The sequence below is a fragment of the Miniopterus schreibersii genome (assembly GCF_964146895.1).
Source record: "Miniopterus schreibersii genome assembly, chromosome: 1".
NCBI lineage: Eukaryota > Metazoa > Chordata > Mammalia > Chiroptera > Miniopteridae > Miniopterus > Miniopterus schreibersii.
The window spans coordinates 193,480,805-193,507,074 of record NC_138101.1 but is presented as its reverse complement, the minus strand read 5'-3'; the positions used below and the strand labels follow the sequence as shown (position 1 = coordinate 193,507,074).

The following is a 26,270-nucleotide window of genomic DNA, read 5'->3' as shown; positions in this document are numbered from 1 at the left end:
GATTGAATGAATGATTGGAAGAACCCAGGGTAATTTGTTCACAGGATTGAAGGAAAAGTTGAGCATTTTGGCCTCAGAAAAGACAGGAATGGGACTAGCATCAAGGATCTAGGTAGTGGGACACAGTGGATGGACTTTTTAGGGTGTGGCTGTCATGATGCTTCTAGTTTAAGCAGCTTCTCTTTTTGAGAGACTCAGCCCAAGATCTAGCTTTCTAGGAGAGAGACTGGTGGTCTCAACTTGGGTAGCAAGGCACCTTGGTTGACAGTCTTGGGATTCCCAGCAAGACTGATGGAAGGAAGAACTGAGTAGGAGGACGGGGTATTAGGACAATAGTCACACATTGGCTAGAAGATTGACATTGATATTGGTGGAATGTCATTAGTAGGAGAAGTTCATGCTCACAGATGCCAAGGAAAAAAGATATCTTTGCTCACTTTTTGTTTCAGTTTTTTTCTTGCTGGTATTCCATCATTAAAAGTAGAAAAACTGTTTTTAAGGCCCAAGAAAGGAAAGGGTGGAGTCTCAGAGTTGTCCAAATTTTGGGCCTGTGTTTAAATTTTTTTCAGCCTTAGCACATTCGGAGAATTATTTTTAATAATACAGATTTACAAAAATGAAATAGGTAAGTTCATTGATTATTAATGTGGTTAACTTTGTTTTTATTTTTTCAGGAACTTAAACAGAACCGAAGTCAGGAAATTGATGATCATCAACATGAAATGTCAGTATTACAGAATGCACATCAACAGAAATTGGCAGAAATAACTCGTCGGCATCGAGAAGAATTAAGTGATTATGAAGAACGAATTGAAGAACTGGAAAATCTGTTACAACAAGGTTCTTAATTTCATTAGTTTAACATGTTAGGTGACATAATTAAATGAGAAACCTAGCACTGTAAGATCAGGACACTGATGTAAAGCTGGACAGAGTTCTAAAGGAGTAAATGACTAGTTCTGCTCATCGGCCAGCAATTGGCATCATGATCCTGCAAGAATGGAAAGGTCCTTTGTCCTTCGTGATAACAAGTTATAATACAGAGACTTTTTTGCATTGTTTGGTGCATTTTCACTTTCTTTCAAACTCAGATACATAGGCTTTTTTAGTATTTGTTTCAAATAATATCTTTCCTCAACTATTTTTGAATGCTTTGCTTATTGTAGTTATTTGTTTTTTTAGACTTATTTTTTTTTTAGAGCACTTTTAGATTTACAACAAAATTGAGAAGGAGATAACGGAGATTTCCCTTATACTCCCTGTCCTCCCTCACCTGCCAGTGCATATTCTCCCCAACCATCAACATCTTTCAGCAGGATGGTACTTTTTTATTTTTTTTAAACCAAGGATGAAACTACCTTGACACATAATTGCCCAAAGTCCATAATTTACTTTAGGGTTCATTCTTGGTGTACAATCTATAGATTTGGACAAATGTATAATATACTAACGTGTCCATCATTATAATGTCATACAGTCTTTTCACTGCCCTGAAAACCCTCTGTGCTCTGCCTCCTCATCTCCCTCTTTATCCCCTGCAACTGATCTCTTTATTGCCGCCATAGTTTTGCCTATTCCAGAATTGTTATTATGGTTGGACTCATATAGCCTTTTCAGATTGATTCTTTCACTTAGTAATATGCTTTTAAGTTTCATTCATGTTTTTTCATGGCTTGATAACTCCTTTTTATTTATTTTATTTATTTATTTTTCATTCTATTATTATTATTTTTAATTCTCACCCAAGGATATTTTTCTGTCGCTTTTCAGAGAGAGTGGAAGGGGGGGGGCGGAGAGAGAGAGAGCAAGCGAGTGAGACATTGATATGAAAGAGACACATTGATTGGTTGCCTCCTACATGCACTCCGACCAGGGCTGGGGATCGAGCCTGCAACCAAGGTACATGCCTTTAGCTGCAATCGAACCCGGGACCCTTCAGTCCGCAGACCAATGCTTTAACCACTTGAGCCAAACCAGCTAGGGCTCATTTCTTTTTAGCACTAAAAAATATTCCATTGTCTGGATGTACTACGGTTTATTAATCCATTCCCCTTCTGAGGGACATTTTGATTGCTTTCAAGTTTTGACAATTGTGAATAAAGTTGCTGTAAACATCCTTGTTGGGGTTTTTTTGTGGATTTAAGTTTTCAGCCCCTTTGGATAAATACCAGGGAGTATGATTGCTGGGTCATATGATAAGAATATGTTTGTTTTGTAAGAAATCACTAAACTATCTTTCAAAGGGGCTGTACCATTTTGCATTCCCATAAGCAGTGAAGGAGAGTTCCTGTTGCTCCACATCCTCACCAGCATTTGTTGGTGTTAGTGTTCTGGTTTTTGATCTAATAGGAGTGTGGTGTTACATCATTATTTTAACTTTCAGGCCTCCAAGTTCTGAAGTTTATGAGATCTTAGTTGTATATAGCAAGCTATTTACCTCCTGTACAATTGTTGTCCTTGATTTTATGTTTATGTTCTAGGTGGCTCAGGAACTGCGGTAATTGATCACTCTAAAATCCATGAGATGCAGAGAACTATTCAAGTTCTGCAAACTGAAAAAGTAGAGTCTACAAAAAAAATCGAAGAACTTGAGGATCAAATAAAAGATTTAAGTAGAAAATTATCTTCTTCAGAAAATGACAGAGAAGTTTTGAGGAAGGAACAAGAACGACTAAATGTGGAAAACAGGCAAATAATGAAAGAGTGTGAAAGCTCGGAAGTGGAGTGTAGTACATTGCAGCTTTGTGCTGTGAAGCAGAGTGAAACCGCGAAGGAAGAGGAAGGCATCCTTCCACAGGGGGCGGCGCTGGACGAAGTGCTTAGACTGCAGCAAGCACTGTCGGGTATAAAATGTTTGGAACTTATTCCTGATTGGTGTTTCATTGCATACTAGTGTTTTTAGAGACAACTAGCACTTTGTGTAACTGAGTATTTTGTGGAAATAGAATATTCATGGAAATGGCTGGAATTTGAATGGAATTGTTTGGTTTAGATTCACTGCCATAATAGATCACAAATAGGAATTTTCTACTAAAAAGGGTTAAGTATTGGCTAAGGTGTCTGCCTCTTAACCTCTTTTCCTCATCTTTTAAGTATTTACATGGAACTCATTGACTTAGGAGCCATGTAGATTTCTGAGAAATGTTTGTACAAACATTTGTTGAGGGGAGCAATGGGTCTGTTTCTGTTAATCTACATAGAACCAAGTGTTTCCTATAACTCACTAGGGCCCGGACCCTCCAGTTAGGGACTGCAGCCTACCTTCTTCAGAATCTTGTGTGACCTTTCGAAATGACCTCCAGAATCTAAGCAAACCTGAGTGATAAAACCATAGGTCTTCTACCATTGTCCATGCTCCAGGTGATATTTAGTTTCCATACCAGTGTTCCATGTTACAAAAAAGAAGTATTAAATGAAACAGGCCAGCCCAGCTGGGCGTGGCTCAGCGGCTGAGCATCGACCTAGGATCCAGGAGATGGCTGTTCGATTCCCGGTCAGGGCACACGCCTGGGTTTTGGGCTCGATCCCCAGTTGGGAGCATGCAGAAGGCAGCCGATCAGTGGCAACTGTCTCATCATTAATGTTTCTCTTTCTCTCTCTCTCTCTCTCCCTTCCTCTCTCTGAAATCAATAAAGATATATTAAAAAAAAATCAAATAAATAGGCCAAGCAGCAGTATTCATTGTATGCCAGGAAAACATAATGGGAGCTCTTTGGCTGAAAAGATGCATCTTATTTTCCACTGTGTCCTCCTCTCAGTACAAACTCTCGCTGTATGAACTCATACGTTCCTGCTCTGGACGCCCCCCTCCACCCCCAGATCTGTATTCCTTGTCTAGTTGTTTATCATGAATTCCTGACCTGGATGGCCAAGTCTGTAAATTTAAATTTGTTAGGTTCAAGGTAAAGTCTCCATGTCTTCTCCTTTTCCTACCTTGGTAATTGGTAGCACTTACCAGTCTCCCAAAACAGAAAATTTGAAGTTAACTGTAGGTTCATAGTATTTCAGTATTGTTTCCCAAAGGAGCTCTAGGGTTTCTCACAGGTACTTTAGTCCTGGGAGCTGCTATGAAGGCAAAGGGAAGGCTGTGCGGTTAGATTCTGGACTTCTTTCTCACTTGACTTCAAAGTAGCTCTGGTCTTTTCAAAATATATTTATTTAATGTGTTAGGTGGTACATATGAGTTTATTTGCTTTAAAAACAAATCTCTTGCCCTAGGCCTTCCCTTTCTTTCATTTCCACTGCCAATGAATAACTTTAGCCAGTCATAACTTTTTGTGTGTGACCTGGTTAACTTTCAAAGTCTCCGAATGAGGCAGGATAGCTTAATGGTTAAGAACATGATGGAGTTGGAATCCAGCTCCTTCACTAACTTGCTGACCTTGGGCAAGTTAATTTTTTGTTTTTTCCATCTGTGTAGTTGCGATGATATCTTCATAGCTGTAGTAGTAATGAGGATTTTACGAGTTACTAGCTGCAAGGTTCTCTTTAGGATAGTTTCTAGCCCACAGTAAGCATTATAAAAATGTTAGCTGTTATTATTCTCTGGTCTCCATGATCACTCCTTCAAACAATTTTGTTCTTTAAACTTTTATTGAGAGAGAAGAATACCAAGGGGCCGTCTACCAGAGGTTCTTTAGCCTCAGACCTCAGGATGTGGGGCCCCCAGGCCCGTGACCTGTTAGGAAAGGACTAGTATAAGGTTCCATGGCCAAGCCACCTGGATGCCATGCTGAGCTGCAGATCCGGGGCCCATGTTTCTAGGTTGAGGCCTGACCGGTGGACTCACAGGCAAGGCGTGCAGTCCCCACAGTCTGGTCTTCAGGGGTGTTCCCCATGGAGCAGGTCTATTCTTTCTGGAAGAGCCACGGGGCAGATGTACTGTGTAATGTCGCTGGTTGGTGTCCCTCTTGGAGAGCACTGCTTGGGGAAGATCCGCATGGCAGTGGGCTGCTAATGCTACCAGGCAGATGAGGACATCACTAAGCTTCTCTTGATGTGCTGCCCATTCCTTGGGGACCAGGCTCCTCCTCAGGCTTCCACTGAAAGAGTCCTGCCAGTTCCCCATTTCCACCACCAAAGCCAGGAGGAGGTTCCGAGCTGGTGGAACTGGTCCCAGTCCCTTTCAGCAGCAAAGTCTGCATGGAGGCGGCAGATGTCCTCGAGTGGGCTCCAGGCTGAAGCTGAAGGGGCTGGCAGCATCAGTGCCCTCTCCCCCGTGTCCCCACGCTTCTCCCCACCCACAGTGGACGTGTCGCCCACACTCAGCTTGGAGCATGCCTCAACAATTTTCCTTTTGCAGCCAGAATGATTTTTCAGAAATTCAAAGCAGGTTACTTTCCTAACTAGTACTTTGTGGCTCCCTGTGAACTTCAGGATAAAGTTTAAACTTGATCAGACATGTAATGTCTTAATGCTCCGTTCCCTATCTACCTCTTCAGTTTCAACTCTTCCTATTCTAACATTCTAAGTGTTAGCCGTTTTGAACTTTCTGTATAGCTCCTTAAACGGGAAATGGTGTCTCTTAGCTCTGTTGCCTTTGTGTTTACTGCTTTCTCTGTGTGGAGTATCTTTCTTTTTGCTCACTCTTTACATACTAAGATTCAACACAGGTGTTGTAGTCACTCTGAGCCACCTGGCACACCTGCTTCCCTGGCCCCGCATGCCACCATCCCCCGCCCCACCCCACTGTCTGCCAGTCTGGATTAGGAGTTTGCCCTCTTTGGTCTAACAGCACCTTGTGCTTCCTGTACTACACTGAACTGTAATCAGGTGCTTACTTGTCTTCCCCTCTGAATTGTAAACCTGAGAGCAAGCAAGGACTATATTTTTCCATTTTGTTGTCCAGCAGCTGACCTCAGTAAACGTTCAGTATTTCCTGTATGAACACTGAATGAATTACTTCAGCTGGACTCATGGTATTTTGTCTTTGTGTTCTAGAACCCCTTCTATTAATGGATATATCCAGAATACCAGATTGAATGGTGTTTTTATTAGTAGTCATGTCTAAGTCGCTTAAGAAAATGGATAGATTATTGTATTATTGTTGTATAAATATACATTTGTGTTTTAAGTTTTTTCCCTGGTCTTAGTCCTTATACTATTTCCTGCTACAAAAACTAATCAGCTCACTTTGAAACAGTTGTTACTGTTTTTATCAAGGCAATAAATAATTTATGACTCAGAATACAATTATAATTCTTATGTTGTTTCATAGAATTGGGTTTTAACAGTTTGTAACTGGCATTTATATTATGACTTCTTTGAAACAGTCAAAATAGAAATATAAAATAGCAAAAATACGTTTTACCTTAAGAACTCTGAGGTTGCTAATTGTGCTTCTAAATATACTTTAATTGGGTTTCATTTCTGAGTTTAATTTTAGGGGGTAATTATTAAGTTAAAGAATTTTAATGTCAGACCCATTGTTGTTTTTACAGATGCTAAAAGTGAAATAATGAGACTGAGTCATTTAAACCAGGTAAACTCATTTTAAGAGAAAGCTTTTGGCATTGGTTTACCAAGAAAAAGTATTTTGATCATTATAGTTGCTTATTTTGTGGTGTTTTTTTTTTGTGTTTTTTTTACAAATTCATGTGAATTTATCCTAGGAACTTTGATATTTGGAATTTTATGTTTGCTGATGAATAACAAACTTTTTGCATCATAAATTGACATTTTTAAAAGTTGCATAATTGAAAAATGCAAGTATATCTCTTTGAAGATTAATTTGACAAATGTTAGATTTGTAGAGACAGTAGAAGCAGATCCTTTACCAAAGTGAGGAATGCGTTTTGGTTTCCCTTTGTGATAGTCAGGGAATTGTTTCTTTTTCTGATGATCACAGGTTATTTTGTAAATGTATTTATATATATTTTTCAAATAAGGAAATCCTCTCTGCAAATGTCTGTAGAATGAGTGACGGGCTTTAGATGGTCCAGTGTTGTATGCTTATACTTTTTATATGTCACTAAAGAAATGCTGAGGAGAAATGCCTAGTTGTATAGCTTACCTGCTTTCTTGTAAACTCAAAATTTCCTGTTATCTGAAAACTGTTTTTAACATGTTTATAGGATAATCTCGCTGAAGACAATCTGAAACTTACAGTGCGTGTCCAAGTTTTAGAAAAAGAGAATTCAGTATTGAGTCAAGAAAAGGTGGGTGCAGTAAAAACGGGGGCAGAATTAAAATGGCATGTGTACTATATATGGATCACAGCTAAGAGCCAGTTTATATCAAAATGCGTGTTTAGTTCTTGAGAGTCCTGAGGATAAAGCTGATCTCATTAATGCTTGTTAGGCCAGGTTGAAGTACTTGGGCAAGGTTCAGAGTATGAGAGGCTGGCCAGAGTTTATGTTTAGAGATAAACCAGTAAGCATACAGATATGAGCAGAAAAAATAGGTAAAGGTTCTTCTTTGGTTTCAGATGAAGTCCTGACAGCGGCAGCATACACAGGTGGGTTGGGAGCCTGGTGTGGCATACTAGTCACTATACTTACTGCTTATATGGCCCGGAATGTGTCTAGTGTGTAGACAGAATTTCTGAGTGGTGAGGGAATGTCCCACCAAGAGGGACATTTTTGGTGGTAGAAATGGGGTCTCTTGGGTATATTGGTAGCAGGGATAGAGTAAGATTCTGTAATGAAATGTTGGGTTTTGTTTATATTTTTAATCTTTTAATGTGTCTCCTTTAATTGATAGTATGTGTTGTATTTTTTCCCTTTTATCATTTAAGGAAGAACTTCACATATCACTTTTAAAATTAAACAATGAATATGAAGAAATTAAAAGTACAACCATGAGAGACATGGATTTGGATTCAAAATTACATGATTTAAGACTTAATTTGGAGGCAAAGGAGCAAGAACTCAATCAGAGTATTACTGAGAAGGAGACGCTGATAGCCGAGTTAGAGGAATTGGATAAGCAGAACCAAGAAGCTACACAGGTAGTAAATACTGTATTAAAGACGGTGCGGCAGCACATTCTACCCAGTAGACTGAACACTAGGTTAACAAGCAAAGGTGACTGGTGTTATTTCATTTTGGGTTTTAATTAATATTTTAGTTCATCGACGCTCTAGTCATAGACTTTGGCAAACTTTTTCTGTAAAGTGTTAGATAGTAAATATTTTTGGCTTTGCAGGCCATATAGTCTCAGTTGCAACTGCTCAACTCTTGTTATAATATGTAAACAAATGAGCCTGGCTCTGTTCCAGTAAAACTTTATTTACAAAAACAGGCAGCAGGCCTGGTTTGCCCCATTACTGCTGATTTGTTGACTCCTGCCCAGTGTTTAAGAGTTGAAAATAAACAAAATGTGTCTTTTACCGTCTTTAGTTTTAAATTCTAATCTCTAAAATGATAAAATAGAGTTTCTGTAAAATATTAGCAATTTTTTGGGGCTTTTTAAAAGAGTTTTAAGAAGGATTAGAAATATCTGAGGATTATTATTCTATTGTGTACGACATTTTATAAAATTTCCTTAGATACTAAAATGAGAGCACGTTTTAAAGTTAACATGCAAATTAATTTTTCTTGCAGCACTTGATTTTGATAAAAGATCAGCTATCAAAACAGCAAAATGAGGGAGATCACATCATCAATAAGCTGAAAATAGATCTAAATAATGAAAAAAAGAAAGTTTGTCAACTTGAAGATGATAAAATGAACATTACTAAAGAGTTAGATGTGCAGAAAGAAAAGTTAATTCAAAGTGAGCTGGTCCTGAATGACTTGCGTTTAGCCAAGCAGGAGCTAGAGGGTAAAATAGAAGATTTAGGAGATCAACTAAGTAAATCACAAAACAATAATTTAAATATCCAGGAGGAGAACTTTGAACTTAAGGAACATATTAAACAAAAGGAGGAGGAACTTTCTAGAGTCAGATGTGAATTAACTCAGCCTCTTAATCAAGACTTTAGCAGTAATTTTAAGGATGACCTACTTAAAGAAAGGGACACTGACATCAGAAATCTAAAGCAAAATCTTTCAGAAGTGGAAGAGCTCAATGACAATTTAAAGAAAGTTGCTTTTGATCTCAAAATGGAAAACGAAAAATTGGTTTTAGCTTGTGAAGATTTAAGACATCAGTTGGAAGAATCTATTATTGGTAACAATCAGATTTCTCTAGAAAAAAACACTATTTTAGAGACTCTAAAAACAGAAAAAGGACAGTTAGAAGCAGAATTGTGTCGGGCTGAAGAGAAGCTGTTGGAAGCAGCAGACAAGTATGAGCGGACCCTTGGAGAACTGGCAGAGGCCCGGAACACGAGCGCCTCTGCTTTGCAGCTGGAACACGAGCGCCTAACTAAGCTCAGCCAGGAGAAAGACTTTGAAATAGCGGAACTCAAAAAGAGTATTGAGCAGATAGATATTGATCGTAAGGAGACTAAGAACATTTTGTCATCTAGTTTGGAAGAGCGGAAGCAATTGACACAACTTATAAACGAGAAAGAAATTTTTATTGAAAAACTTAAAGAGAGAAGTTCAGAGCTCCAGGAGGAGTTAGATAAATATGCTGAGGCCTTAAGAAAAAGTGAAAACTTGAAGCAAACCATAGAGGAAAAAGACAGACTTCTCGGATCCATGAAAGAAGAAAACAATCACCTAAAAGAAGAACTGGAACGGCTCCGGGAACAGCAGAGCCGAACCGCCCCTGTGGCTGACCCTAAAACCCTCGACTGTATTACGGAACTACAATCTGAGGTGTCTCAGCTGAATATAATAAAGGGTAACCTTGAAGAGGAAATCAAGCAGCACCAGAAAATAATTGAAGATCAGAACCAGAGCAAAATGCAGCTACTTCAGTCGTTACAGGAGCAGAAGAAGGAAATGGACGAGTTTAAATGCCAGCACGAGCAGATGAGTGTCACGCACACCCAGCTCTTTCTAGAGAAAGATGAGGAAATTAAGACCTTGCAAAAAACAATTGAAGAAATCCAAACCCAGTTGCATGAAGAAAGGCAAGGTATTCACACAGAGAATTCTGATATTTTTCAAGAAACAAAAGTTCAGAGCCTTAACATAGAAAATGGAAGTGAGAAGCATGATTTATCTAAAGCTGAAACGGAAAGGTTAGTGAAAGGAATAAAAGAACGAGAGCTAGAGATTAAACTTCTAAATGAAAAGAATATATCTTTAACTAAACAGATCGATCAGCTGTCCAAGGATGAGGTTGGAAAACTGACTCAGATTATCCAGCAGAAGGATTTGGAGATACAGGCTCTTCACGCTAGAATTTCCTCAGCTTCCTACTCCCAGGATGTTGTTTACCTCCAGCAGCAGGTGCAGGCCTTAGCGGTGGAAAGAGAGCAGGTGCTGGCTGTTTTGAGTGAGAAGACCAGGGAAAACAGCCACCTGAAAACAGAATACCACAAAGTGATGGATGTAGTTGCTGCCAAAGAGGCAGCCCTCGTGAAGCTGCAAGATGAAAATAAGAAATTGTCCACTAACTTTGAAGGTACCGGCCAAGAAATGTTTCGAGAAACTGTTCAGAATTTATCACGTATCATTCGAGAAAAAGACATTGAAATAGATGCATTAAGTCAGAAATGTCAGACCTTACTGACAGTTTTACAGACGTCCAGCACTAGTGATGAGGTCGGAGGTGTTAATAGTAATCAGTTTGAGGAGCTCCTGCAGGAACGTGATAAGTTAAAACAACAAGTAAAGAAAATGGAAGAGTGGAAGCAGCAGGTAATGACTACGGTACAGAATATGCAACATGAGTCAGCCCAGCTTCAGGAGGAACTCCATCAGCTGCAGGCACAAGTGTTGGTTGACAGTGATAATAATTCTAAGTTACAAGTGGACTATACTGGCCTGATTCAAAGTTATGAGCAGAATGAGACCAAACTCAAAAATTTTGGGCAGGAATTAGCCCAAGTCCAGCATAGCATAGGGCAGCTTTGCAACACCAAAGATCTTCTTTTAGGAAAACTTGATATTATTTCACCTCAGTTCTCTGCCAGGTCATCACTTACTCCCCAGTCTGCAGAGTCTCTCAGAATCGCTAAGTCTGAAACATTAAGTGAATCTTCTCATCAAGAGATAGAAGAGCTAAGAAAGTTGCTGCAGGAGAAAGATGCAGCAATTAGAACCCTCCAGGAAAATAACCACAGATTGTCTAATTCGATTGCTGCCACCTCAGAGCTGGAAAAAAAAGAGCACGAACAAACAGACTCAGAAATTAAACAGCTGAGGGAGAAACAAGATGTTTTGCAAAAGTCACTTAAGGAGAAAGACCTCTTAATTAAAGCCCAAAGTGATAAGTTACTTTCTTTAAATGAAAATTTCACAAACAAGGTGAATGAAAACGAACTTTTGAGGCAGGCCGTAACGAACCTGAAGGAGAGAATATTAAATTTAGAAATGGACATCTGTAAGTTAAAAGAGGAAAATGAAAAAATAGTAGAAACAACCAGGGAAAAGGAAACAGAATATCAAGCATTACAAGAGACTAATATGAAGTTTTCTATGATGCTGCAAGAAAAAGAGTTTGAGTGCCATTCAATGAAGGAAAAGGCTCTTGCTTTTGAGCAGCTACTTAAAGAAAAAGAGGTATGTCCTGGGTGGCGAATTAGATCTAGAGAGTGGTGGGGGTGGAGGACATTTTTAGTGTTACTTTATTATTATCTTTGAAGGGGAGTATGAATTCATTCATTCAGAAATACTTATTTCAAAGTGTTGTATTGCATTCTAAATAAATATTCTTCAAAGGCATCTGGAAGTTTCTTCCCCAAATTACTAGGTATTTCCAAATATTTTTTAATATTGGGTTAATCTTTTAGAGCCTGGTAACTAGAAAAAGTTTAGCGGTAATTAATATTTTTCTTCAGAAAATGGAAATGTGTTACAAGAGAAAAATTTGAAGTCAGTACAATTTAACCAAATTTTGGCATATTTCAGTAACTGCCTAGTGATGGTTAACATTTCAGAGGTTTTCATATGTAATGAGAAGCTCTGTGAAATACACGCTCCATCTTTGATGATCTGCAGTAAGAAATACGCTTTACGTTATGACACAGTAAGCGTGTGTGTGTGTGTGTGTGTGTGTGTGTAAAACTGAGAAGTTTCAGAAATTACCCTTAACTATATGTGATGCTCTATGAAAAAAAGTGCTGCATGACCCATTCAATTGATTTTTATGAATCAGTCACGACCTGGTGTTTGAAAAATGTTAGTCATGAGTAATGCTTTTCACACAATGGGCTCAGCTCTGACACTGGTGTGACTTTGGGTGTGTCATAAAATGGAGGGTTGTAGCGATTACATATATAAAGTATCAGTAGTTTTTGACATATTTAAGTTCTTACACGCAGTTGATTTTGATTTTAATAAGAATGTATTGAAGACCTTCTAGTACATCATACTGTGTATGATAGGTGCTGTGTAGGGCTTTTCGGTAGTGCTTATTACTCTGATGTCTATACTTTTAGTAGTAGAAGTTTGGAAAAGAAATGAGCATATTCAACAAGTGCTTCTTGAGCATTTACATGCTGCCAGGCACAAGATACAAAATGATTTAACTTCTTTTACCAAATAGGTTCTCTCTTAGAGTCTTGGACTAAAGTTTGGGAAATGCTTCCCGTAGCTTTCGGTTTGGGAAGAGAAGCCTTTCGTTTTGCCCTTCTTTGCCACCTGCTGAAGTCGGTGCCCTGAGCTGTTCTTCCTTAGGTGTAAGGCCTTAGCCTCCCGTGGGGCTGGTCTGGAATAGGTGAGAAAGAGACTCTTAGAGGGCAGCAGCTGTTTACCGCTCACTAACCAAAATTGGGTGTAGTGTCTTAGGGCTGTCAGATTATAACAGGAGTGTAGAACAATGAAGTATTCTTTTTTAATACATTTTTTTCCTCTTGTAGTTTTATCATACTGTACAATTTAGTTCTATTTCATTGATATTTATGGATCTAAAGTGTATAGATTTAAGTAAGACTTGCCTACCTTTCAGGAAGCTCCCTGTTAAGTCATACTTAAGTACTGTATTACTTGAAGGTAATTAGCGTAAACTAATTTTTTCCAATATGCTATATAATTGAAGAGTGCCTTTATTATAATAAATAACATCTCTTTTTTTAGGGAGAAAGGGATATTCTCAATAGGAGATCTTCAACTCTTTACTTTTCAACCATTGGTTCTTTCTCTGTAATATGAAAAAAATTTCACCTGAAAATACGCCGCTTGGAAACTGTTGGCCTCACTATCTAGGAGGGGGTGTTGAGATTAAAGGAACAGATGGTTTTGGTTTTATGTTTTGGTTTAGATAATTTGGTTTAGATAATTATATATTAAAGAGATGGAAAATTTATATGAAAATTTAAAGTAATACCTAACTATAAAAATAGGGTTTCCCAAAAAATGTATACACACACTGAATAATTATAAAGGCAGTGTTTATTAAAATACATTTCATTTTCAGAAATGAGCTCTCAGGTGTTAAAGTATATATACATTTTTTGGGGACACCCTGTAGATTCTTAAGACATGCATTTTTAAAACAGGCTGTAAATAGCCTGTCACTTTTTTGTGCTTTCTAGAATTCCAGCTAATGTCTTAATTTCATGGCCCTATTTTTGCAGTGGTCATATTTTTTCTGCTGTCGTTAATATATATTTTACTTGTATGGAATGCAATCAAGAATAAAATTTCCCAACCATCTAGCAACATGTCATTCCAGAGTCACTTTCATTCATTAAATTGTTGCCAAAATATTCTTTTAAAATAGGCTGTGCATATGAAATGACTTCCCTATTTCTCCTCTGCCAGCATCTTGACACTTTCTCCAACAACAATTGTGAATGCCTGATGAGTGGGGACACACACACACTTTTTTGGAGTGATTTTGGGTTTGTGAACACTGTTGTTTAGGGTAAATTTGAAGAGATTGTCTTTTGAGTTCTTTTTAAAATATTTCTAATAAGCTTTTTCTTTTAAGAGTCGTTTTAGATTATTAGAAAAGTTGCAAAGATAGTGTAGAGTTCCCATACACCTCACACCCAATTTCCCTTATTTTTAACATGTTACATTACTGTGGTACACTTGTAACAACTAATGAGCCAATATTGATACATTAGTATTAACTGAAGTTTGTACTTTATTTGAATTTCCTTAACTTTTACCAAATGTCCCCTCCTGTGCCAGGATGCCAACCAGGATACACATTGTGTATAGTTGTCATGAGTCCTTCAGCTCCTTTAGACTGACAGTTTCTCAGACTTTCCTTCTTTGATGACCTTCACATGGTCAGCTATATTTTAAAGTGAATTGATGAAGAAATGTCTTTTTAAAATATTTTTATTTAAAGCTAAAGTTCTTTCTTTCCTAAAGGGTGAGACTGGGGAGTTGAATCAGCTTTTAAATACAGTTAAGTCAATGCAGGAGAAGACAGTTACATTTCAGCAGGAGAGAGATCAAGTCATGTTGGCCCTGAAGCAGAAGCAGATGGAAAACACTGCTGTGCAGAATGAGGTACACTTTCCCTTTAGAGAAGCAGTGATTCAGGCACTAAGTTTAATGATTATTAAGTAGGAAAACGGTAAAGATGAGCATTTAAAATTAATTTCTCTCATCGGTGATTTTTTTCTTAGTCTTCCTCTCTAACGTGCTATGGTAAAATTTTGATCTCCCAGAATGCATTTTATTTTAATTTTCAAAAGTGAAAAATCATGATCTAATCATTCATTATGTTGTACACCTGAAACTAAATTATACCTTGATTTTTTAAAATAAAAAAGTTAAAACCAAGGCATATCTTGGATATAAGAAGAATTTTCCATTTATAAAATATGGGTAATATGAGATTTACTGAAAAGTGGTCTGTGACAAAGGCCTAGTCCTTCGTATGATTCTAGTTTCCATCATAGCCACAGGAATGAGGCCTTACAAAGTAAACCTTCCAAATGAATATTTGGGATGATTTCAGGAGACTTTTTTCCTAGCATAAATACATCTTGCAGTATGAGAAATTAGTATATAATTAATACACTTCAATAATTGGAGGAAATTTGATAACAGTTGGTGGCTTGTGGGGGGAGAGGGAATATTACATAAAAGAAAAATAAAGAAATGTCCTCTATCTAGGTTCAACATTTACGCGACAAAGAATTACGCTTAAACCAGGAGCTGGAGAGACTGCGGAACCATCTTTTAGAAACAGAAGATTCTTATACCCGTGAAGCTTTGGCTGCAGAAGATAGAGAGGCTCAGCTAAGAAAGAAGGTCACAGTGTTGGAGGAAAAGCTGCTTTCATCTTCCAGCGCCATGGAAAATGCAAGGTACCTTCCTCCATTTTTAGCCTTAATGTTAACCGAGCACTTCTTGAGTATAAGACTCAATAAGCATTTTTCATATTTTACCTCAGTTTGTTCTCACAAAGCTTATTATCTCTATCTTACAGACAAAGAAACTTAGAGTTAAGAGGGTTAGTAAGCTTCCTGAGGTCAGGCATGCAGAGTGTGGGGGCTTTGTACTCAGGTCTCACAGTTAACCAGATCTGGCATTCAAAGTGAGGTTTCTTGGAATCTTAACCATCACCTACATAATTCTCATCATTTCAGAAGCTTTGGCTTAAATACCAGCTGCTTTAATTAGCTCACCAGACTCCCAAAGAACTAATTTAATTAAATTTTGTGGTTTTATTTTTAGTCAAATGATCTAAGGTTGAACAAGGTTTGGCTCTAAGAAGGGAGAGAGGAAAGGAAGTAGCAAGGTGAAGACATAGGTCAGTATGAATTAACTCTTGGTTTCTTAGAACTTTTGAATAGCCGGGCCCCTGCTTATATAATTTTAAATTTTATTTCTCTCAATCAAATGTCTTTTTTTTTTTTTCTTATTACAAAACATTTTATTTTTCACTTCAGGAAAACCACATAAAGCAAAAGAACATAAAGCCATAGTGCCATCCATCCCGGAATAATCGTTTTCTGGTGCCTTTATATGCTTTTATGTGTCTATGTATCGTGTATTTTTTAAAGCAAACTAGACACCATATATTCATACTATTTTATAACCTGCTTCTGCTACTTAATATGAGTATCAGTACACATTGAGCCATGTGTTTCTGCAATATTATTTTATGGCTACAGAGTGTGCCGTTATTTGGATTGCCATAATTTATTTAATCCAGTCAATTATTCTTGGACATGCAGAGTGTTTCAGGTTTTCAAAATTACTAGGAGTGCTGTCATATCTCAAGATAGGTATTTTTGTGTTGATGACAGATTATTTCCTTGGTGTAAATTTTTAGAAATGGAAGTTTGGTTCAAAGGGTATTTTTGAAACTTTTGAAATATACTGCCAAATCTTACGGGAAAATCATGTCTGTTTTATATTTCCATAAGTGATATGCACATCTTTTAATTTATTTTTTACTGTGTATGATACTGAAGGAGATAGTAGATATATCTGTTTGCAAAGAGATTATGGTTCAGTAGAGATAATACTTCTGAGGGTGAGCTCCTCCCTCACATTGTAGGGTATATTATTACGCCTTCAGACTGAGAGGGAAAACTTGTTTAAAACAACAATGAGAATAATAGATGATCATTGGTATGTTTCGCATCAGCAGAAATGCCAAAACATCTCCAGGCTATGAAATTGATTCTTTCCTTTCGATTTTTAGGCCTTTGTTTTCTGGAATTAAAATAGTCTAGTCTCTGCCCCTTTCACTTACCCTTCATAGTAATCGCCAGAATAACCTCTGTGTTTTTAAAAAATATATATATACCTTTATTGATTCCAGATAGAGGAAGGGAGAGGGAGAGAGAGAGGTAGAAACATTAATGATGAGAGCCCGCAACCCGGGCATGTGCCCTGACCGGGAATTGAACCCCTATCGCCTGGATCCTAGGTCTATGCTCAACCGCTGAGCCACGCCCAGCCGGGCCAGAATAACCTTTGTTAAATAGAGCTGTGACCTTGTTACTCCTTTTCCAAAGCCAGGGTAGACCCGTGTTTTGGCCCCAGGCTGTCTGCCTCCGTGGCCTTATTTCTCACTTTCACCTCCGGCCAACCAGCTGGATCACTCAGTTCTTGAGGTGCGGCTACTCTTTCTGTTTCTTTTTCTCCTGCTTCTTCACTCCATAGTCTTCCTTCTGCCTGGAAGTAGGCCTGATCCTAACACTTTCTGTTAATCCCACCTGTTCTTCAACTAGCTTCTCCTTCATAAAGAACCCTTTATTTATCACCCCACTCCTCAAATCCCAAACCAAACCATGGTGTGATTTTTTTCCTTTGAACCTGCTTGACAGGAGCCTTTGATAGGGTCCTTCTATTCTACTTTAGGGTAATTGTTGACCTGTTTTACACTCTCTCCTACTCAGTGGAATGTAAGGTTACTGAGGGTAGCAGTGATGCCATTTATTTTGTACCCTTCCCATAAGCATATATTCTCATACATAGTTTAATAGATCTTCAGTAAATATTTGTTATATAGGTACAAACCAGATTATGGTGTTTGAGTCCTTACCTAACAACAGTAATGTGGTAATCTGTTAACTTCTTGAGTGACTTCACAGCTCATTTAATCTTTACAGTCACCCGTTGAGTGATTTTCTAACCAGCGAAGTTGAATAAAACTCTAGGACCTTTGAGGGCAGTTGTCTCTTGTTTATCAATTTACTGCTCTTTCCACAAGAGGGTGCTATTGGGTAAAGTTTCTTCAAAGTAGCTGCTCTAAATGGGCTTTGATGGGCTGCTCTTGACTAAGAATTTAACTGGATATTAAAAACCCAGAAAAGACTATTGCAGTATTTTCTATGTAATAATTATACATTGAGGAAGTACATCAATGACAAGCCTGGATAGGTGCTATATAAATCTCTTAGGGAACTCTGATTTATCATTTGGGGCAATTGTAGGGGTTATTTAATACATGCTGAAGGATGATGGTAAAAGATAATTAACTAGTAATCAGAGCAGCTAATCAGTGGGCTAACCTTAGGAAAGCTGTGAATTCACCATGATTTCACATGTTAAAAGCAAGGGGATGACATAGAATTCATTGCTCATTGGGTTGGAAGCTGGGCAAAATTACTTCCAAGGTCCCTTACAACTTATAATTTTATGAAAAATTACATCTTAGAGTTTTAGCCTGCTATTTGTAAATTTTTCTTATGGTGACATTTCTTATTTAGCCCAATGCTGTCTTTAAAGTCACTGCCACTTATTCTGAGTCACTTTCATAGGAAGGACGGGTGGATTAACAGAAACAGGGAGAACAAAAGTCAAAGCATTCTTCAAGTTTCCTTGAGTTCTAACTTGAATTTAATGCAGTAAAATGTAGGGAAGGTCAGATTCACGGAGACAGAGGGAACTATGGTTGCTGGGGGAACGGGAGTTTCTGTTCAGTGAACATGGTGTTTCGGCTTGGGAAGATGAAAAATATCCTGGAGGTGGGTGGCAGTTACAGTTGTACAACAATGTAAATTACTTCGTGCCACTGAACTCCACACTTAAAAGTGATGAAAATGGTAAATACATATGTTTTACCACAATAAAAAAAGTAGTAAAGACACTTCATCTTGTTACTGTGAAATCTAATTTGCATTTAATCCAATAAAATGTAGGAAAGATGTTTCATCTTGTAAAGTACCTAAGGAGAAACAGTTTGACTTTTGCTCTTTTTGTTTGAAGCCACCAAGCCAATTTGCAGGTAGAGTCATTACAGGAACAATTGAATGTAGTCTCCAAGCAAAGGGATGAAACTGCCCTGCAGCTTTCTGTGTCTCGGGAACAAGTGAAGCAGTATGCTCTGTCACTCTCCAACCTGCAGATGGTACTAGAGCATTTCCAGCAAGGTAAGCTATATGGTCAGTTTTTCAGTGAAGAAAAATTGTTGTAGTTATTGGGAATTTTGGCTTATTTCGGTGCCATTTTAGATTAGGCATGGGGATATGGATAGCTTTGAAAGGTTACCCACTTGGGGGAAGATAAGTAGCCATCAATAAATTAATTTAGACTGCTTTTATAATTAAGACTAGAGAATATAAACTCTACATAGTCATTATTAAAAATTTATTTTAGTATCATATCATGACCAAGTAAGGTAAGTGCTGGGGAACTAGAAGGGTAGCATAGAAAGGGTGATCCTGTGATACAGGGGCATATGAAGGAAGAGAGGCACACGTAGGAAAGATGGTTTTGAGATCGGTTGGAGGTTGAACCCACTTGAAAGACTTAGTCATCAGTAACTGTTGTCCTTTGCATATTGATGAACCTATTCTTAGCTCTTCATCTGTACATTGAGGTAACTGTGTTTTCAAGTCCAGGTGGAAAATAATATTTTGGAGTCACAATAACAGTGACCAGAGCAGTTTTACCCTGATAGCAGAATATGCTTTCTCACGTCTATCTCCCATTCTTAGATTTACCCTAGATCATTCACCCATCCATTTGTTTATTCATACATTCGGTAATTATTGGCAATGAGTTAACTGCTAGAGGAGGACATGTGGATGATTAGGCTAATGAATCAGCAGGAATTATAGTTTTGTGCCTAAGTTAAACTTTAAATTTGTACATTTGTAGACCTTCAGAGTTACTCATATGGTTGAAATCTTGAGTTTTAAATATAAAAGATTTCTCTAGATCTATGCTGTATAATACTAAAATGAACATGTGTACAAAGTAGTAAGATACTGAGGCCGAAGGGAAAGCTTTGCCAAAGAGGAGTGGAGTTCTGGAGAGAGGGAGGAGTTTGCAAGATGGACAAGATGGAGAAAGATTTAGGCAGAGGAAATGGATCTCGTTACCTTAATTGCAGTTAACACCATCATTAAGGGATGTGTAATTGTTGGGACATATGAACTGTTTTTGTTGAATTACTAAAATTTCAAGTGGTTTAGAATTCTGATTTTATTTCACAATTGCAAAATACTATGTAACTTTTTTTGTCTTTAGAGGAAAAAGCCATGTATTCTGCTGAACTAGAAAAGCACAGACAGCTTGGAGCTGAATGGAAGAAAAAGGCAGAAAATCTGGAAGGAAAAATGACGTCATTACAGGTTGGTTGAAATGATTTCCCTTGTAAATATTATTTTTTATGAAGCAGTTTCTCGTAGAATCTTCGTCTTGGAAATAATCTCCTGAACAATTAATTTAGTACATATTGTTTGAATGACTAATCTGTACCCCATGTTGTGGCACAATAGTGAACAAGACTCTGAGGATTTTCCTCATGTGACTTAGTAGACAGCAAATACGAGATGGCAGGACATTTTATTCTTTCGGCACAGATGAGTATTTTAGAGATCACGGAAGAAGAGACAAATTAATCCACAATTTTAACTTTATAATTTTCTCTTTTCAGCAAAATATATTGGGTACTTTATTTCACATGGATTAAAATAATGCATATTAACTATCCCTTAGATTTTTTTGCAGCATAAACCTTTAAAATATTTTTCTCTTTATTATTAAGATATATTTCATACATACAAAAGTTATATATAAGATATAAATAAAATGAACCTTTATGAAGAGAGATGACTCCATAGTTACTTGCTTTTAGATTTAAGATAAACTTTTCTAAGTTATAAGTAGGCTGGTGATAGCTGGTGGAAAATAAAATTTGTTTACCTGTCATGCTGTTCAGGCACATTAATATTCCAAATAAGTGAAGCCGTGTTTCCTGTAAAGTTCTGAAAATATTAAATATTTAGTGGCTGGAATATTATGTATAATATGTATAAAATATAAGAATAGCAATACAGCAAATACCCACGTACTCACCACCCAGTGTAAGAAATAGAATGATGTCCTTTGAAGTCCCTTATGTACCTCCCCTCATCTCATCCCATTCTTACCACCTCCTATTCCAGATTCTTACGTTTATCACCCCCTTGTCATTTTTTATGGTTTTATCTCATAGATTTGTATCTCCAAACAATATATTGTTTGGTTTTGCATATTTTTGAATTCTGTATAAATGGAATTTTGAACTATATATAAATTGAATAATTTTTCTGAGACTTGCATTTTTGCTTAGTATTATGTTCATGAGTTTCAGCCATGTTACTACGCATTACTGTGTGTAGATGGTTCGTTACTTTTACTGCTCTATTCATTACGTGAATATATAATTTACTTATTCGTTTTGTTGATGAAGGTATCTTCATTATCTGCTACACAAACAGTGTGGTTAGGAACTCCCTTGTCTCTGTCGTCTGGTACACAGGTACAGGAGTTTCCTTCAGGTGTGTATCTTGATCGGAACTGCTGAGCCATGGGATATATGTGAGCAGTGTCAGCTTATCAGATGATGTGTGAAGAGCTTTTCACAGAAGAGCAGACCTGGGTGTCCTGTAATCATGAAAAAATGCTCAGATTCACTGGTAGTTAGGGAAGTAAAAAGTAATAATGAAACATCACTTTATACCCATCAGGCTCAGGAAAATTTAAAAGAACATTTGTTACTATCTTGACTTTTTTATCTGCTTTTTGTAGCTTTTATTCCCTGTTGTCACTTTTTTTTTTTTTTTAACTTTTGTCGCAGCGTTTTCTTTAGTAGCCTCCTTTTCTGATTAGTTCCTCTGAAAGAGACAGTTTGTGTTGTAAACGGTGAGTTCTGCCTTTGAAACTTAGTTACCTGCTCTAGCCCCAGGTCATCAGCTGAAATGAAAAGGGTCAATTGACTCTAAGACGTTTCTAGCCCTGTAGTTTGTGAGTTTTCACATGCTGCTTTTTACTTATTTATTTTTTATTTATTTGTTCTCGTATGTGCCCTGACCAGCGATCGAGCCCACAACCTTGGCGTATTGGGATGACGCTCTAACCAACTGAGCTGCCTGGCAGGGCTTTACATGCTGCTTTTTAATGAACTTTCCTTCCTCAGGAGCGTCTGGATGAAGCAAATGCTGCATTGGATTCAGCATCAAGACTCACAGAGCAATTAGATTTAAAGGAAGAACAAATTGAACAACTTAAAAAACAAAGTAGGTTTTTTTCTTTTCCTTTCTTTTTTCTACAACACTAGTAGTGTTGAGTCCCATGTAGTCTTCCCCCACCTGTTGGTGCAGTTGTGTGAGACCAACTTCCTTTGGTGGTGACTTCTGTTTCCACCTCCTGTTAACCAGCTTGCTTCTGTTCGAATGTGGTCCTAGTGAAACCAGACTCATGAGTTGGCCTTGCTGTCCAGTCAGTCTTCTTGGTGGTGAGGCTGTCCAGTTGTGGTGGCTGTGACCCTGCTGACCATCAAGGGGATCAATTTGATTTACCTGATTTTTTTATGTTTGACTTCTCCCTAATCAGTCTGTGTTCATCCTACCTAAAGCCATCTGATGTGTTAGAAGGGGCAATATCGTCAGGTAAAAGTTACTTTTTGTGTAATGAATGTCTGGGCATAACTAGCTTTTTATGGTTATAGATGGTGCTTTACATAAAGGCCATTCATCATGTATTTTTTGATGCTTGTAAGGTTTCTCATAAGCCCTGTCAGTTCCATAAGTTGAGTCCTGTGCTTAGGATTGTGAATTGGGCCTCAGAAAATCAGGCAGTTCCTAAGAACTTTGTTGAATCTGATCTCTGACAAAGATGGCATGTCCTCATTTAATCTCTGATTAAAGGGTCCCCAGGAAGTTGAAGCTATTCTAGGGCTGCATTTAGTAGGTAACGACTTACGGTTATCAGAAGGTGATATGGGAAGCTAGAAGTGCAGCAACTTTAGGCGTCTGAGTTAGTCACAGTAGCACCATGGCACACAATTAAGGAATTAAGTACCACCTAAAATAAAATAGAAATTAGAAACAGGCAGAACCTGAAGGCGATGGCATAGCAGAGATACTATCAGACAACAGAAACAGTGACTTGGATGCTAAGGAGGTAAGCAGGCGAGACCCTCTGCAGCATGGATACCAGAGGACAAGCCAGAGTAAGTGGGCCTAATCCAGCAGGAGACAGGAGATAAGAGATTTTAGAAATACAAAAGATAAGGTAGGTATGTTAGGTAATTTTCCTTGAGATAACTTGATTCTGAGGCAGATTACTGGCCAACTAAAAGTCCTCTGTTTACTTTGTAAGACTTGACTAGCTTGGGAATTCTAAATCTCTTAGAGGGCCTGGACATTGGCAACAAGCGAACTATTACATATTGAGTATCATGGACATTTTATGTAACATTTACTGTATATTTAATCTTATTTCGTTTACTCTTTATAGCAACTTAAAGTAGGCAGTATTAGTTCCATTTTATAAGATAAAGAAGCTGAAATTTGAACTCTGATGTTTTACCCTTGACCAAAGTTCGTGTTTTTCCCATGTTACTGTCTTTCTTCCTGTCAGGAAAATGGCTCTTTATAGTGTGACTTCTGTATGTTCTGTGTATCTCCATCTCCTCTGAAGAAGAACAGTATCCTCTCTGTTGTACCCTCAGTGTTGAAATGGTTGCTCTTATCTGGAGGCGTGTTCGTTGGAAAAACAGTCTAGTTAGGTTGAAGGCCAGCGCAGCTACAGCGTTATCTGAAGACAGGAGCAACTCAGAGGGAACACACTGGCACCTCAGGCACTAGCCAGAGAATTGCTATCTTGGGGTAGGGCTAACTAATGGAGGTGAAAAGGCAGTATTCTGAACCAGCTCCTCGGTCTGTGACAACTCAGTGTTGTATGACATGCTATTAGAATGTCTGAGGCCACATCTCCTCTTAGACATCCACCTGAGTCATTCCCAGTAGATAATGGTAAGACAAAAAATTCTGTGACTTACTGTAGTTGTTAAATATTATCAGAGTCCCTGCACTACTTACCCCTAGTGGTATTAGAATATATTTAGGTTTCGACTATAAATGACAAGGCTTAGGTAGGTCCCTATTCATGTAAAAAAAATTACACTTAATATTCATTATAAATGTATAGCAGCTTTGGACTTATTTTGTAGAGTCAGTATTAGCTATATTAAAAGCCCTAATTATGCTTATACAACTGGTATTTGAAAGGGCAGGCAAAAGGCCAATGTTGCATAGACAGGAAGGGGAGTAGAGAGAGTTCTGTTATATCTTTAAGCTGTTCTTGCCGTTTACAGCTCTTCTTAACATTCTGTTTTCTTTTATTACCTAAGTGCTTGATACTGCTTTTATATCTCCAAACACAAATGTGATTTTATTTTCTCAAAGCTACTCTTGATTTGATAATATAACTAAAAGTTTGATTGGCTTGGTTGTTTGAAAAGAATCATTGTATATTTTCTCTCATAGATCATTAAGTACTTTAAATGTTGATTGATGTTGTAATACTGTACTTTATTTTTAACACAAAACTTGGCCAGACAGCAAAAATATTTGCCAGGAGAAACAATTTTGAAAAGGACAGATTGGCTTTTGTTGCAAGAAAGTACAGGGACTTGAATCATGGAGGCAAAGTATTGTTTTATTTCTAAGCATCTGTAGACTGATGATTAGTTGATATGCAGTTTCAACATTTAAACAATATTAGGAAACTCATTTTAAAAAGTGATATTTTACTCAAAATGCTGATTATGTCATTGCTACCAGAAATGAGATGATTCAGTCCGGTCAAACATGAAAAGGGAGCTATTGTATATACTACCAGTACTAAAACGGCAGATTGATGATTTCAGTTGTTCTTAGAACACATAATGGTTAGTGCCATATACATGTGACTGTGCCTGTGAGTTCAGGGTATTTACAGGCCCTGGTGGAAAGTAGGAAGATGCCCTATCAGGCATTAAATACTTGATGAGAACCAACTACTTGGCTTCATTGTCGATGCTGCGTGAGATATTAGATAGGATCCCTTTTTCAGGGAAGTGACACAGAGTATAGGTACACCACAGATTCATAATTTCAGACACTAGTGCACAACAGTGCCCCTGAGACAGTGCCTATTTAGTTCCTCAAGAACCCCAGTAAGGGGCAGGAGCAAGGCCTGCACCAGTAATGTCAGGCTTTCACCCTGACAGTGGAAGAACTTCTTTCTCTCTAAGGGAAAGTAACAAGGAAAGAAGACCCTAAGGTGATATCAGTGCTGCTGTATTTTACTAGGTAATGTTGGCTGGTAGAAGACTTAGTGCTTTCCTTCCTTTTAGAGATTATTCTTGCAACATTTTACTGGAAAGTATTATTTTTCAGTATAGTTCCAAAGACTGACTTCATGTCGTCCTACATTTTTATTGATTCTTTAAAATGAAATAGATATGACAGTGTCTTTTCATTAACTTCTGAGTTGACCAGTGCCCATAATTTCTGTGGAATTGTCTGTCGTTCACGGGAAGACACACCTGTGGGACCGGGACTGTGGCGGGCCTACTGAAAGACCGTCACCTTGCTCCGTCTGCGGCCAGATTGGGCGTGTTCCTTCTTCCATGTCCCGTCCTTCACCGTCATTCTTAAAACAGGCTCCTGCTTAGGTGAAGGTGGTGGCATAGAATTGAAGTAGAAAGTACAAAATGGTTTCTGTTTTGATAACTATCATTCCAAAGGGTGGTGAATTTCGTGGTACACAAAGAAAAATACGTTTCCATAAACAATACAAGTTTTGATTCTAGCATCGGGAAAATCTTTTGGCCTGTCTGCTAGTTTATACCCATATCTTAAAGGGCCCCATAATTGCTATTTTCTTTTTTTAGGGAAAGTTTGGTGACTGCTTTTTAGAAAAGTCTTCTATGAGTTGAGAATGGAAAATTTCCTTAGAGTGTTTTTTTAAAGAAAACCTAGGACGTAAAAATGAGACCCAGTAAACCTGCTGTAGTATGAAGTATAAAAACAGGAGTGAGTTAAAACTACAAATATAAGAGAAGTTTAAAATATTTTTTATGGAACTACTTTTTGGGTGCTGGATGCTAGAGTTTTTATTTTAAATAAAGACATTCCGTTTTCCAGGACATGATTTATACAAGAAAACATATAATGTCCTGTTGAACATAGGCCAAATACATTCCCAGACGCTTTGTTACCCAAACCTTTTGAGGGATTTCTTTATAGATGTTTTTGGCAGAAGTGGTGATTTTAGAGGAAACATATAAGAAATACCAGATGCAGTTTTCTGAATTGCCATAAATGGTTAAAAACATTATTTGTGACGACATAAACATCTGGGTATACTGCACAATGCCAAAATTTTAGTTGAGAAAAAAAGGTTATATCAGTTAGATAAATAATTAAGCCCTTTTCAACTTAATGGTTATATTTTCACATGTGTGTTTTATTAACTCTTATAAGTATAAAGGAAAAAGTAGATTATGTAGAGATGAGAATGTTTTAAATTAATATATTTTGTGTATTTTCCTTCATATGGATGAATAATTCAGAACATAAATCATTTATT

At 37.6% G+C, this 26,270-nt stretch overlaps 1 protein-coding gene and 1 pseudogene across 4 annotated transcripts in view; one reads left to right on the top strand and one right to left on the bottom strand.

Moving 5' to 3' along the window:
* The window catches only part of TRIP11 (thyroid hormone receptor interactor 11), a 55,771-nt gene that overhangs the window by 16,329 nt on the left and 13,172 nt on the right, over nt 1-26,270 (top strand). For all 3 annotated transcript variants that reach the window (XM_081146583.1, XM_081146582.1, XM_081146584.1), the window contains 11 exons: nt 675-840; nt 2,481-2,843; nt 6,441-6,481; nt 7,074-7,157; nt 7,736-7,948; nt 8,544-11,561; nt 14,325-14,465; nt 15,078-15,271; nt 18,630-18,793; nt 19,896-19,999; nt 21,829-21,928. In XM_081146583.1, the coding sequence (XP_081002709.1) occupies nt 675-840; nt 2,481-2,843; nt 6,441-6,481; nt 7,074-7,157; nt 7,736-7,948; nt 8,544-11,561; nt 14,325-14,465; nt 15,078-15,271; nt 18,630-18,793; nt 19,896-19,999; nt 21,829-21,928 (4,588 nt within the window). The remainder of the gene's footprint in view (nt 1-674; nt 841-2,480; nt 2,844-6,440; nt 6,482-7,073; nt 7,158-7,735; nt 7,949-8,543; nt 11,562-14,324; nt 14,466-15,077; nt 15,272-18,629; nt 18,794-19,895; nt 20,000-21,828; nt 21,929-26,270) is intronic.
* On the bottom strand, nt 4,761-5,917 carry LOC308564668 (dCTP pyrophosphatase 1 pseudogene; annotated as a pseudogene). The gene is made up of 2 exons: nt 5,903-5,917; nt 4,761-5,370 (listed from the first exon to the last, which is right to left on the bottom strand). The product of its transcript is annotated as a dCTP pyrophosphatase 1 pseudogene (transcript).